We start from the raw sequence: 14772 nt of genomic DNA, 5'->3' as shown, positions 1-14772 counted from the left end.
CACCCAAAGTCACACAGCTAGTAAGTGTCTGAGGTCAGATTTGAACTCAGGACTTCCTTAGTTCAGGCTTAATGCTCTATCCAACTAACTGCCTACTAAGAAAGTGATAGTTCCATTTTATTCTGTCCTGTTCAGACCATATCTGTAGTCTTATATTTAGTTCTGGATTCCAAGGACATTGATGAGCTGGAGGACGTCTTGAGGAAGGAAACCAGTCTAGTATAACATCTTAAGTTCATGCCATACAAGTGTGACAAGAGATATGAAGGAATTTTCCTAATGTCTAACAACAAGGTGTTCTGTGGGTCTACCATCTTACAACTATGGTTCTCTAGATGGGTCTACCTTTAATAGTCAGTTGACACAATTAGAAAACAACAAAAAGTATTTATTGAATTGTTACAGTAAGCAAAAGAAGCGATAACCCACAGTGGCCACATCCTGGTAAAACATTTTGGCAGACAGGCTAAACCAGGATGTATTGACTCTGCCTTGCCACTGGACGATGAAGACTTTCGAAGAGAGAGTGAGATCAATGACATCATGCAACTCTGCCTCAATTAAATACAAGTTACACATGGATCAAAAGATACCACACAAACTACTTTACCATTCCTATCTCAAAGTCCTGAGGGCAAAGGCAAGTAACAAAACCACAAGTGCAGATCCACTGGGAGCTGTAGTCAATCCTGCACACAAGTGACTTAGGCCATATCGTCCTTTCCACTGGAAGCAGCAGTGGGATTCAACAGCCTGCTGGGTGACTGAGCAGCCCTTTTCAGAATCACACTGCTCACTTCCTGATGTGAGGAAGGGGCTAGAAAAGGTGCCCAAAATTGACTTCTTACCCAACTCTGACTAGATTAAGGACAGGTGGTCAAAACACAAAAATTATATACAGACTTCCAGCCAAGATGGCAGAGAGAAGACATGCACTGTGTTAAGTGCTCCTAGTTCCCCTCAAAAATAACATGAAAGAAACCTCTTAACAGAAATTCGATCAACAAAACCCAGAAAAAGAAGATAGGAGGACACCTACCAGCAGGGTCTGTCTCAGGGAACCATGGTTAAACCAGAACTAAAGCACAGAGATAGCAGTGGGGTGAAACCAGAGGACCAGCTTAGCCACAGAGACTTAGGTGAGTGGCAGGTCCAAGGACCAATTTAGCAGTGGAATCTTGAGCCTGGGGCAAGGAACTCTGGTGAGCCCTATTTGTCAGGAGAGTGAGTTCCAGCACAGAGATTTGCTGAATATCCCTGGGAAATGATTACCTGGGCACAGGAGTTGAGCTCCATACTTTTTGCAGAGCCCTCTTACCAGAAGCAATGTTAACTGCTCCCCCACTCCCTCAGGCTCAGGTGTAGGCAACAGAGTTCACTCAGCTGAAAGGGAGATTAACTTCCTCCCCCCAGGGCCCATCACATAGTTCAAGGACAATTCAGACCCTGTGGCCCCTCCTCCCTCCATCCCTCCTTACTCTCTCCAGAATTAGGGAGAGGGCTTCAAACACTCCAGAAAAAGCAACCAGCACCTCCTACTGGCCAGCCCTTGGAATTACTAAACCAAGTGAACAAACCCTCTAGGATTTTCAAAAGCAAACCTCTGAGAGCCAACTCCTTCCCCAACACAAGATCCAAGGAAAATGAAGAAAGTCCAATAAGGGGGGGGCATGGAGAAATCCTTAGAAAAAACAGATTCTAACCCAAAGAGATCTAGCACTTTTGAGGACAATATGAATTGGTCTCCAGCCCAGAAAGACTTCCTGATGTTTAAAAATCAACTGGAAAAATTAGGAAAAGAGACTCAAGAGAAAATTAAAACGTTGGAAGACAAAATTAACATCTCACAACAAGAAAACAAATCCTTGGAAGATACAATTGGACAAATAAAAAATAATTCTCTCAAAAACTACATTTGGGGAAATGGAAAACTCCTTCAAAATTAGAATTGATCAATTGGAAAAGGAGTTGCAAAAGGTAAATGAAGAAATTCTTCTCTTAAAAAAAGATTGGAATCTGTGGGAAATGACTTCATGAGACAAGATTCCATTAAACAAAACCAAAAGATCGAAAAAATAAAAGAAAATGTAAAATACTTCATCAGCAAAAACTCTGACCTCGAGAATAGAGCAAGAAGGGACAACATAAGAATTATAGTTCTTCCTGAAAACATTGAAGACAAAAAAAGCCTAGACTTTATATAACAGGATTTAGTGATGGAAAACTGCCCTGATATCATGGAACCAGAGGGCAAAATAGTTATTCAAAGAATACATTGATCCCCACTGGAAAGAGATCCTAAAATGAAAACACCAAGGAATGTTGTGACCAAATTCCAGAACTATCAGATAAAAGATAATCCTGCAAGCAGCCAGAAAGAAATAATTTAAATACCAAGGATCCACAATAAGGATTACACAGGATCTGGCTGCATCAACATTAAGGGATTGAAGAGCCTGGGATGAAATATTCTGAAGAGCAAGGGAACTTGAAATGCAATCAAGAATCCATTATCCAGCAAAGCTGAACCTTCTCTTCCAGGGGAAAAAGATGGACATTTAACAAAATGGAAGACTTCCAACATTTCCTGATGAAGAAAACAGAGCTAAATAGAAAATTTGGACACCAAATAGGAGGCTCAAGAAGCACATGAAAAGGTTTTAAAAAAGGGGGGCCGCTAGGTGACTCAGTGGTTAGAGCACCAACCCTGGAGTCAGAAGTACTTGGAGTTCAAATCTGGCCTCAGACATTTAATAATTACCTAGCGATGTGGCTTTGGGCAAGCCACTTAACCCCATTTGCCTTGCAAAAACTTAAAAAAAAAGAAAGAAAAGGTTAAAAAAATAAATGAATAAAAGGGGAATGAAAAATACTATCCAATAAGATGAAACTGGCTATATCCCCACCTGGGAGAAAGATTCTCATAACTCTTGATAATTGTAACTCTGTTAGAGAGAATATACTTAGCCAGAAGTGATGAACATTCATGACTTTTTTATGACTCAGACAGAATGACGTAAAAACAATGCCTCCTTAATAAGGGGGGGCAGTAATGAGACAGGAGGATGGAGGAGATTGAATGGGGTAAATTTCATTACATTAAGAGGTACAAAAGACCTATTGCAATAGAGGGGAAAAAGGGAGGAGATGAGAATCATGTGAATGTTCTCATCAGATTTAGCTTAAAGTCAACTTACACTCAGTTAAGCTAAGAAACTTATCTTACTTTTCAAGTACTAAAATGGGGAAAAGGGGATGGGAGATGGGGAGGGGGAGAAAAAGAGGAACTAAAAGAAGGAAAGGAAGGAAGAAGGGAAGGGAGGTTGATATAGGAGGGCAAACACACTGAAGGTGGTGGTATTCAGAAACAAAATACTGGAGAATATGGATAAAGTGGAAAAAGTGGAAAGTACAAACAGTGGGAAGATAGAATGGAGAGAAATAAAGAGTTAGTAATTACTACTTTTATTGAAAATGGAATGAACTCTCCCTTAAAAGATAAGTGAATAGCAGCCAGAACTCTGCCTAACTCTTTCTATGACACCAATATAGTGCTGATACCTAAACAAGGAAGAGTTAAAAACAGAGAAATGAAATTATAGACCTATCTCCCTGATGAATATAGATGCAAAAATCTTAAATAAAATATTAGCAAAATGATTATAAAAAGTTATCACTAGGATAATACATTATGACCAAGTAGGATTTATCCCAGTAATGTAGGGTTAGTTCAATATAAAGAAAAATTTTAGTATAATTAATTTTATCAATAAAACAGCCTATCAGAAATCATATGATTATATCTATAGATGCTGATAAATCTTTTGACAAAATATAGCACCCATTCCTACTAAAAACATAGAGAGTTCCTTAGAATAATAAGAAGTATCTATCTGAAACCATCAACATGCATTATATTCAATGGGGAGAGGCTAGAGGCATTCCCAATAAGATCAGGAGTGAAACAAGGATGCCCATTATCACCACTACTATTCAATATCATATTAGAAATGTTAACTTCAGCAATAAGAGAAGAAAAAGAAATTGAAGGAATTTGAATTGGGAAGAAAGAGACAGCACTCGCTTTGTGGAAGACATGATGGTATGCCCAGAGAATCCCAAGAAATCATCCAAAAAAACTACTGGAAACAATTAGCAACTTTAGCAAAGTTGCAGGATATATAATAAATCCTCATAAATTCGCAACTGTTCTATATATAACCACCAAGATACAGCAGGAAGAGGGGCAGCTAAGTAGTGCAGAGCACTGGTGCAAGTTCAAATCCAGCCTCAGACACTTAATAATTACCTAGCTATGTGGCCTTGGGTAAGCCACTTAATCCCATTGCCTTGCAAAAAAAAATACAGCAGGAAAGGCTAGAAAGAGAAATCCCATTCAAAGTCACTTCAGACAATATAAAATACATGGAAGTCTATTTGCCAAGGCAGACTCAGAAACTTTTTGAAAACAATTTCAAAACACTTCTCACACAAATAAAATCAGATTTAAATAACTTGGCAAACATCACTTTCTCATGGATGGGTCAAGCTAATATAATAAAATGACAATTCTACCAAAATTAAACTACTTGTTTAGTGTCCAACCAATCAAAATTCCAAAAAATTACTTTAATGAGTTAGAAAAAAATCATAAGTAAATTCATATTGAGAAATAAAAAGTCAAGAATTTGCAGGGATTCAATGAAAAAAAGTGCAAAAAAAGGTGGCTTAACCTTAAAAATTCTGAAATTATATTATAAAAATATCAGTCATCAAAACTGTCTGGTACTGGCTAAGAAATAGAGTGGTGGATCAATGGAATAGATTACGTGCAATAGCAGAAAACAGTTATAGTAATCTGCTTTTTTGATAAACCCAAAGAGTCTAAAATTTGGGATAAAAACTCTCTCTTCAATAAAAACTGTTGGGAAAATTGGAAGTCAGTATGGAAGAAACTTGGATTAGACCAACATCTGACACACTATAACAAGACAAGATCAAAATGGATACAGGATTTTAAACATAAAATTACAGAATATATTATAAGCAAACTAGAAATTCAAGGAGTACTTTACCTGTCAGATCTATGTAAAGGTAAACAGTTTATGACCAAGGAAGAGATGAAGAGTATCATTAAAAACAAACTAGAAAATTTTGATTACATTAAATTAAAAAAACTTTTGCATAGCCAAACCACTGTAGGCAAGAATCAAAAGAGAGATGTTGTAAATTGGGAAGCAATTTTTACAACTTGCATTTCTGACAAAGGACTTATTTCTAAAAGATACAGAGACCTGAGTCAATTTTAAAAAAATATGCCATTCCCCAGCTGAGAAATGTTCAAAGCATATGCAAAGGCAATTTGCAGATGAAGAAATCAAAGAGATCCATAGTTATATGAAAAATTTCTCTAAATCATTATTTATTAGAGAAATGCAAATTAAAGCATCCTGAGATACCACCTCACACCTCTCAGACTGGTCAATATGATCAGAAAGGACAATGGCCAATGTTGGAAGGGATGTGGAAAATCTGGGACACTAATACATTGTTGGTGGAGCTATGAATATGAACTTATCCAACCTTTCTGGAGAATGATTTGAAATTATGCCCAAAGCACAACAAAAATGTGCATACCCTTTGACCCAGCAATACACCACTACTGGGTCTATACCCTGAAGAGATCATAAAAAAGGGTAAAAACATCACTTGTACAAAAATATTCATAGCAGCTCTGTTTGTGGTGGTAAAGAATTGGAAATTAAGTGAATTCCCTTCAATTGGGGAATGGCTTAACAAACTGTGGTATATGTATGTGATGGAACACTATTGTTCTATTAGAAACCAGGAGGGATGGGAATTCAGAGAAGCCTGGAAGGACTTGTATGAACTGATGCTGAGCAAGATGAGCAGAACCAGAAAAACATTGTACACCCTAACAGCAATATGGGGGTGTTGATCAACCTTGATGGACTTGCTCAATCCATCAATGCCACAATCAAGCACAATTTTGGGATATCTGTAATGGAGAATACCATCTGTATCCAGAGAAAGAATTGTGGAGTTTGAACAAAGACCAAAGACTATTACCTTTAATTTTTTTTTAAACAAAGCATTATTTTTTTTAGGTTTTTTGCAAGACAAATGGAATTAAGTGGCTTGCCCATGACCACACAGCTAGGTAATTATTAAGTGTCTGAGACCAGATTTGAACCCAGATACTCCTGATTCCAAGGCCAGTGCTTTGTCTACTACATCACCTAGCCACCCCTAAAGCATTATTTTTAATGGAATTTTGCTATCTCTTATATTTTACTTTTTTTCCCTTAAGGATATGATTTCTCTCTTGTCACATTCACCTTAGATCAATATAAACCATGGAAATAATCTAAAGACTAACAGACTGCCTTCTGTGGGGGGGGGGACAAGATTGGGGGAAAATTGTAAAACTAAAAATAAATAAAATCTTTCAAAAAATATACAAAAACTTCTTCAAATCAGATTCCACTCACTGTCAGTGCATGGAATGTGTGCATACTCACAGACAGCACAAGATCCAATAGAACTGAAAGACAAACAACTCTTTTTGCAAAAGAACTCAGCAGGTATCATATCCAAATAGCAGCCCTGAGTGAAACAAGACTGGCAAATGTTGGCCAGCTTACTGAAATTAGAGTTACTGAATGTTTTTCTGGAGTGACTGCAGTGAAGGGGAATGCCGTGAAGCCTGGGGGAGGTTTTGCAATAAAAATTAAATCTAGTTAACAAATCTGAATGCCTACCAAAAGGAGTAAATGTTAGGTTCATGACAATGAGATTACGACTTGAAGGAAAATGCCTCGACTCCATCATCAGTACTTATGCTCCAACCAGGATAAACCCTGATGAAATCAAAGAAAAATTATGAACATTTGGAGATATTTATCATCAATGTACCAAAAGAGGGCAAGCTTATATTTCTAGGTGCCTTTGATGTTAGGAAATGGATTTGGAAACAGCAACCATAATGAAGACTTGCACATCTCATGACCTTCTCATCACACCTCTGTCTTTCATTTTTCTAAAGACAATAAAACTTTCTGTTTGCACTCTCCCACAAACAATAGCATCTAATAGACTATGTGGTTGTAAGGAAAAGAGACAATCAGCATGTGAGAGTGAAGAAGGCTATGTGTGGTGCAGAGTGCTGGACTGATCATAGATTCCTCCTCTCCAAGCTAAATATTTACATTCAACCAAAGCTGGGACCCCAAGGCAAAGTGACTACCAGAAGAATTAATGTCAAGAGATTAGAATGCTTCCCTGAGCAGGAACAGATTGTTGCTAACTTGGAAAAAAAAGTTGAGCCAACCCACAGTTAGCAATAATGGAAAAGAAAAGGAATAGGCAGCTTTCATAGATTTAATGTGTACAGCTCTGCATTTGTTCATCTGAGTCACTATGCTTACAATCATCAAGATTGGTTTGTTGAAAATGATGGGTAAATGCAGAAGGTGCTAAATTAAAGCAAAAACTACACAAGATTTACCAGCAGAACAGTTCAACCATTTCTAAAAAGTCAGTAGTTAGGGGAAGAATCAAGATGACATAGTGAAGGCAGGAGATCACAGAAGTTCTCCCCTATACCACTCCAAATGTCTTTAAATTATGACTCTAGCCAAATTCTAGAGGAGTAGAATCCACAGGAAGACTGAATGAAGCAATTTTCCATCCCAAAACAACTATGAAGATCTACAGGAAGGGTCTATTCCAATGAGTTTGGAAAGGGCTGCAGTGCAGTCCAGGCCCCACCAGCTAAGGAAGCAAACCTGCTCTAGTCATTCAGAAAAAAACCTTTGGGGTGCCTGGGTCCCTGAGGGTACCTGGGTCTGTAGTAGTAGCAATTTTCAGACCTCTCAGTTCAGGGACTGCCAAGGACAACTTGGAAGGTCAGCAGAAAAACTCTGCCTCACCAGAGTGAGCATAGAATCAAGGCCAGCACAGGCCTCAGCACAGCCTGACCCTGAGAACCAGCAGCAAACCTGGGAAGTCACTAAGCAGCAGCTTCCAGAGCATTCAGTCCATGGACAAAAAGGTGTCTGGGGGAAAATGTAGAGGTCTTTCTCCTATTCCTCTGTTGCTTTGCCCATACTCAGATCCAGGTGCAATCTTGGACCCCAGTACTGCCATCTCAGAGCAAGGACCCTCCTCACAGTTCCAGGACAGAGGGGAGTGCTTGTGGTCATCCATAGACCAGAGCAAAGACCAGGAGAGCAGTCTGCAAAAGCTGGGAAAAGTGTGTCCTCCACCTTGGAAGCAGAGCTCTACCTTAACAAAGAGTTAAAATTAAGTTCTAGACTGAGGAAATGAGCAAACAACAGAAGAAAAAGAATCTGACCATGAACAATTACTTTGGTCCCATGAAGGATCAAAATTCACACACAGAAGATGACAAAGTCAGAGCTTCTGCATCAAAAGCATCCAAGAAAAATATGAATTGGTTATGGAAGAACTCAAAAAATATTTTGATAATCAGGTAAAAGAGGTAGAGGAAAAATTGGGACTAGAAATGAGAGCAATGTGGCAAAATCATGAAAACCAAGTCAGAAGTTTGGTGAAGGAGATGCAAAAAATACTGAAGAAAATAACATCTTAAAAACCACTTAAGGAAAAAAGGAAAAAAGCTGTCCAAAAGGTCAATGAGGAGAATAATGCCTTAAAAAGCAGAAATGGCTGGATGGAAAAAAAGGAAATTAAAAAAGTTCTCTGAAGAAAATAATTCCTTCAAATGTAGAATGGAGCTAAAGAAAGCTGATGATGTTGCTAGAAATCAAGAAACAATTAAAGAAAAACAAAACAATGAAAAACTAGAAGAAAATATGAATTATCTCATTGGAAAAACAACTGATCTGGAAAACAGATCCAAGAGAGCTAATTTAAGTCATGACTGGTAAAGACCCTAAACTTCCTTTTGCAAGAAATTATTCAGGAAAATTTCCCTGATACCCTAGAAGCAGACAACAAAATAGATATTAAGGGAATCTACCTATCTCTACTAGAAAGAGATCTTGAAATAAAACATGTCATGAAGATTAGAGCCAAATTTCAGAACTCCCAAATCAAGAATAAAATATTATAAGCAGCCAGAAAGAAACAATTCAAATATCATGAAACTAAAGTTAGGATTACATATCACTTAGCGGCATCTATATTAAGGACTTATAGGGCTTGGGAAATGATATTCTGGAAGGCAAAAGAGTTTGAATTACAACCGAGAATCAACCACCCAGCAAAACTGAATATACTCCTCCAGGGGAAAAGATGGATTTTCAATGAAATAGTTGGTTGAAATGACCAGAACTGAAAACAAAGGTATGATCTTCAAGTTCAGGACTCAGGTGAAGCATAGAGTGGGTGAAAGGGAAGGGCAAATTACAAGTGACATAATGATGTTGAACTGCTTGTATTCCTACATGAGAAGATGATACTGATAATTCATATGAACTTTCTCATTTATTAGGCCAATGAGAAGGAGCATATTTAAACAAGGCACGGGAGGGAGCTGAATTTGAAGGTATGATATGTAAAGATGGAGTCAATGAGCAAAAAAGGAATGTACTGGGAGAAAGAGAAAGGAGAGGTAGAATGGGTCAAGAAATTTCATTTAAAGGAGACAAGAAAAAAGCTTTTGCAATGGAGTGGAAGGAGGAAAGGTGAGGGGGACTGAGTAAGCCTTCATTCTCATTGGGAGTGGCTCAGAGAAGAAATAACATACACACTCAGTAGGGTATAAAAATTTGTTTTACCTAGAGGGAAAAAAGGAGAGGACAGGGATGGGAAAAGGGGATGGAGGAGGGGGTTGTAGGTGATAGAAGAAAGGGAAGATTGTGGGAGAGCATAGTCAGATACAACACACTTTGGAAGTGGGTCAGAGGGAAAGGAGAGAGAGAACAGAATATATGGAGAAAGAAGATGGAGAGAAATACAGCTAGCAATAGTAACTATGGGAAAAATATTGAAGTGGGGAAGCTAGGTGGTACAGTGGATAAAGCACTGGCCCTGGAGTCAGGAGTACCTGGGTTCAAATCCAGTCTCAGACACTTAATAATTACCTAGCTGTGTGGCCTTGGGCAAGCCACTTAACCCCATTTGCCTTGCAAAAAAAACCTAAAAAAATATTGAAGCAACTTCTCTGATGATAAAAAAAATGCAGTCAGTCCCAAAGACACAGTTTCTGGTATCCAAATACATTTGTTTTTTTTCCTCCCACTTTATTTTTCCTAGGTTTCTCTCTATCTTTGTAGGAGGGGGTATTATGTTTGTTTTTATAACAAATCTATTATAGTAATTGAAAAAATAAATAAATATTTAAAAAATAAAAGACAGTACAGTACAAGTGAAACTTTAGAGGGATTCAGGATTCTTGGTTCAGAAAGAAAAACTGAAATGCAGTTTTCTGCAGATAGTAACAATCCAAAGTGCTTTTATGATGTCCTGAAGTCTATTTATGGGCCAAAGATATATGGTACATCTCAACTACTCAATACTGATGGAGCCACACTGATAGGGACATGACTGATCCTAGAGAGATGAACTGAACAATTCCATAATGTTCTTAACAAACCATCAATCAATACGGAAGTCACTGGCCTTTTACTTCAAGTTGAAGTCAATCAGTCCCTAGCTGAAGTTTCAGCTGAAGAAGAGGTTTTGAATGCCATTAGGTTTCAAGTGGCAAAGCACCTGGTGCTGATTCTATTTCAGCAGAGATTTACAAGGTGGGAGTGAGGGTGCCTGATGTTCATACAAAATCTGACTGAAATTTTCCAGGCCTGAAGCAGTTATCTCCCAGGAATTCAAAAATGCTTCCACAGTCCATCTGTAAAGGTAAAGGGAATAGATTGTCCTGTGACAATCTCAGGCGTGTTTCTCTTTTAGTAATTACTACTAAGTTTTTTGCTAGTGTCCTTCTCAATTGACTGAAACTTCTCTGGATGATAGTCACCTCTCTGAGACCCAGTGTGGCTTCAGAAAAGGTTGAGGAATGATCAATATGGTGTTTGCTGCCCAAGAATTCCAGGAAAAATGCCAAGAGTAGAACAAAGGTCTGTATGTAACATTTTAAAAATCTTACCCAAGACCTTTCATACTGTCAATCATAAGGGCTTATGTAAGACTATGTCACAATTTGGTTGTCCAGATAAGTTCATCAATATTATACCTCAATTTCAGGACAACATGCTTGCCTGGGTTCTTGTTAGTGGACAACGCTCTTGAGATTTCCTGGTCCACAAAGGAGTTAAACAAGGATGTGCTTTTGTTCCTATGCAAAACTTTTCAGTCATGCTATCAAATGCCTTCACTGAGGATAACTATGGCATCAAGGTCAGGTATCGTAATGCCAATAAATTCTTCAACTTGAAAAGGCTACAAGCCAACTCTGAAGTGGAGGGAGTGTTGGTTCATGATGTTCTGTTTGCAGATGATTGTGTATTCAATACAGCCTCTGAAGCTGGGATGCAACAAAGTAGGGATCACTTCTCTACTGCTTATGCTAACTTTGCTCTCTTAACACCAAGAAAACACAGGTGCTCCATTAGCTAGCACTATACTATCCATTTGTGGAACCACAAGTTTTGATTATTGTGGATAAGTTCATTTACCTTAGCAGTGTACTTTCTAGCAAGGTGCACATTGATAATGAGGTTGATACCAGTTCAGCTGATTAGCTAGCTCATTATTTGGGAGACTCTGAAAGAAAGTGTATGAGGGAAGAGGTTTTAGACTGACTATCAAACTGAAGGGCTACAAGCTGTTGTGCTGACCTCATTGCTGTGTGCTTGTGAAACCTGTATACCTACCAGTATCATATCAGGAAACTGAATCACTTCCATTTAAAATGTCTAAGGAGGGCCAACTAAGTGGCACAGTGGATAGAACACCAGCCCTGGAGTCAGGAGTACCTGAGTTCACATCTGGCCTCAGGTACTTAATTACCTAGCTGTGTGGCCTTGGTCAAGCCACTTAACCCCATTTGCCTTGCAAAAACCTTAAAATAAAATATAAAGTCTAAGGAAAATTCTGAAGATCACCAGGGAGGAGAAGATACCAGACACTGAGGTCCTTTCTCAAGTTAAAATGCCAAGCATTCAAACTTTATTACAGAAACCACAACTGCAATGGATTGCACAAATTTTTCAAATGCTTACCAAAAGTTCTATTTTATGGAGAACTTGCACAGGGCAAGCACTCACAATGGTGTCAGAAAAGGGATACAGGGAACCCTGAAGGTCTCTCTTAAGAACTTTGAAATTGATTATGCAACATGGGAGACACTGGCACAGGACTGCCCAGCAAGTGTGCCCTCATCAGAGAGGGTGCTGTGCTATATGAGCAAGGCAGAATTGAAGCAGCTCAAAGGACATGTGAGATATATAAGTTTAGTGTTCACTTGGAGAATTTGTACCCAACTTGTGGAAGAATTCCAAGCTTGTATTGGTCTGATCAATCACATTCGGACACACTAACTCATTTCTAACATAGTGATGCCAGTTTGGTCTTCTTCAATAATGAATAAAAAGAACCAATCAACCATCAGTAAGAATATTTGCAATATAAGATCTCTATAAACCTGGATGTACTTACCCACAATAACAATTAACATTTAGAATAATAAATGCCCAAAGAGTTCACAAGTTGAGAAGCCAAGGTAAGTAGGGGAAAATTATGCCTTCCATAGATGCCACTGCATCATGCTTCACTGCTCAGATATAGACAATCTTTCCTCCAATTTTTTACTACACTGACATCCACGCTACAAACTTTCTATGTGATTGTGAAGCAGACTAGACCCAATGCCCTAGGACCAACAAGAATTTCAACTCCTGAGCCTGCCATTTCTCTATTAGTATCCTAGTATTGGGTACTAGCCTTTCAACTCACTCAATTTGACTTAGCAGTTGGACTCTCTGATAGGTTCAGCTCCTATGATTTAAACTCTTAAGTCTCTCCTGTTTACTTTTTATTGACATTTTACTTTTACAAATACTTGTTATGAAAATTTTTCAACATTTATCCATATGCATATATATATATATATATATATATATATATATTTAAGTTACAAAATCTCCTACTACCCTCGCTCTCCTCAGAAGCAAATAATCAGGTTAGCACTGTTGCTACAAATTTTTGATAAACATATTTACAGATTAGTCATTTTTGGTATGAGGAATTAGGATTAAGAGAAAGAGATACATGAGATATTATTTACAAAGTGTTCATCAGATTCTGAAGGGTTTAAAAAAATTTTTTTTGGTTTTATTTTGTTTTTGTTTTTCATCCACTGGATGGGGATAGCATTGTCCATAGCTAGTCAATTACATTTGTCTTAGCTCTCTGAACTGCTGAAAGGAGCTGCATCCATCAAGTTGATCATTTTACAATACTGTGGTTAATGTGTACATTTTTCCCTTGTTTCTTCTCCCTTCACTCAACATCAGATCCTGTAAGTTATTCCATGCTTCTCTAGAGTTCAACCATTTATGGCTTCTTATAGAACAATAATATTCCATCGCATTTATGTACCTTAACTTATGAAACCATTCCCCAATTGATGGGCATTCCAATTCTTTGCCACTACAAAAATAGCTGCTATGAATATTTTGGAACATGTGGAGCTTTTCCCATTCTTTATGATTTCCTCCGTATATAGACTTAGAATTGGAATTTCTGGATCAAAGGGAATAAATAGTTTTATTGCTCTTTGGAAATAGTTCCATATTGCTCTCCAAAATGGTTGGATCATTTCACAACTCCACCAGAAATGCATTAGTGTCCCAATCCTCCCACAACCTCTCCAGCATTGATCATTTCCCCCTTTTTCCCATCTTAGTTAATCTGATAGGTGTGAGGTGATACTGCATTGTTGTTTTAATTTGTATTTCTCTAATCAATAATGATTTGGAGCATTTTTCATATGATTGTAAATAGCTTTAATTTCTTCATTTGAAAGCTATCTATTCATATCCTTTGACCATTTATCAGTTGGGGAATGATTTGTAACCTTACACATTAGATGCAATTCTCTATATGTTTTAGAAATGATACCTTAATCAGACCTCTTAGTTTGTGAAGATTGTCTTCCAGCTTTCTGCTTTCCTTCTGATTTTGGTTGTGTTGATTTTATTGGTACAAAAACTTTTTAATATAATATAGTCAAAATCATTCATTTTGTAAAATATTCTATTTCTTGTTTGGTCATCAATTTGTCCTTTCCATAGATCTGTTTTTCTTGTTCTATCAATCTATGGTGTCACCCTTTAGGTCCAAATCTTGTACCCATTTTGAACTTATTTTGGTATAGGGTGTGAGATGTGGGTCTATGCCTAGTTTTTGCCATACTATTCTCCAGTTTTCCCTGAATTTTTATCAAATAGTGAATTCATATCTCGGAAGCTGTTGTCAACAAGTAGATTACTGTGGTCATTTACTGCTATTTTTTTGAACCTATCCTAATCCATTGATCCATTACTCTATTTCTTAACTAGTACCAGGTAGTTTTGATGACTGCTGCTTTATAGTAGAGTTTTAGATCTGGTAGAGCTAGGCCTCCTTCCTTCACATTTTTTTCATCAGTTCCCTTGGCTATTCTTGACCTTTTGTTATCCTGCTCAGTAAAATAGTTGTTTGATAGCTTGATTAGTATGGCACTGAATAAGTGATTTAATTTGAATCAAATTGTCATTTTTATTATATTAGCTCAACCTAACCATGAGCAATTGGCATTTTTCC

General features: G+C 37.7%; 1 protein-coding gene across 1 annotated transcript in view; it reads left to right on the top strand.

The window, feature by feature from the left end:
* Nucleotides 1–1063: 1063 nt before the first annotated feature.
* The window catches only part of LOC141518751 (large ribosomal subunit protein uL11-like), a 59336-nt gene continuing 45627 nt past the window's right edge, over nucleotides 1064–14772 (top strand). Inside the window, exon 1 of the mRNA XM_074231076.1 lies at nucleotides 1064–1139. Coding sequence (XP_074087177.1) covers nucleotides 1064–1139 — 76 coding nt within the window. The remainder of the gene's footprint in view (nucleotides 1140–14772) is intronic.

This window comes from Macrotis lagotis, chromosome 1, assembly GCF_037893015.1.
Source record: "Macrotis lagotis isolate mMagLag1 chromosome 1, bilby.v1.9.chrom.fasta, whole genome shotgun sequence".
NCBI lineage: Eukaryota > Metazoa > Chordata > Mammalia > Peramelemorphia > Peramelidae > Macrotis > Macrotis lagotis.
The sequence above is the reverse complement of the archived record's forward strand: the minus strand, read 5'-3'. Positions and strand labels throughout refer to the sequence as shown.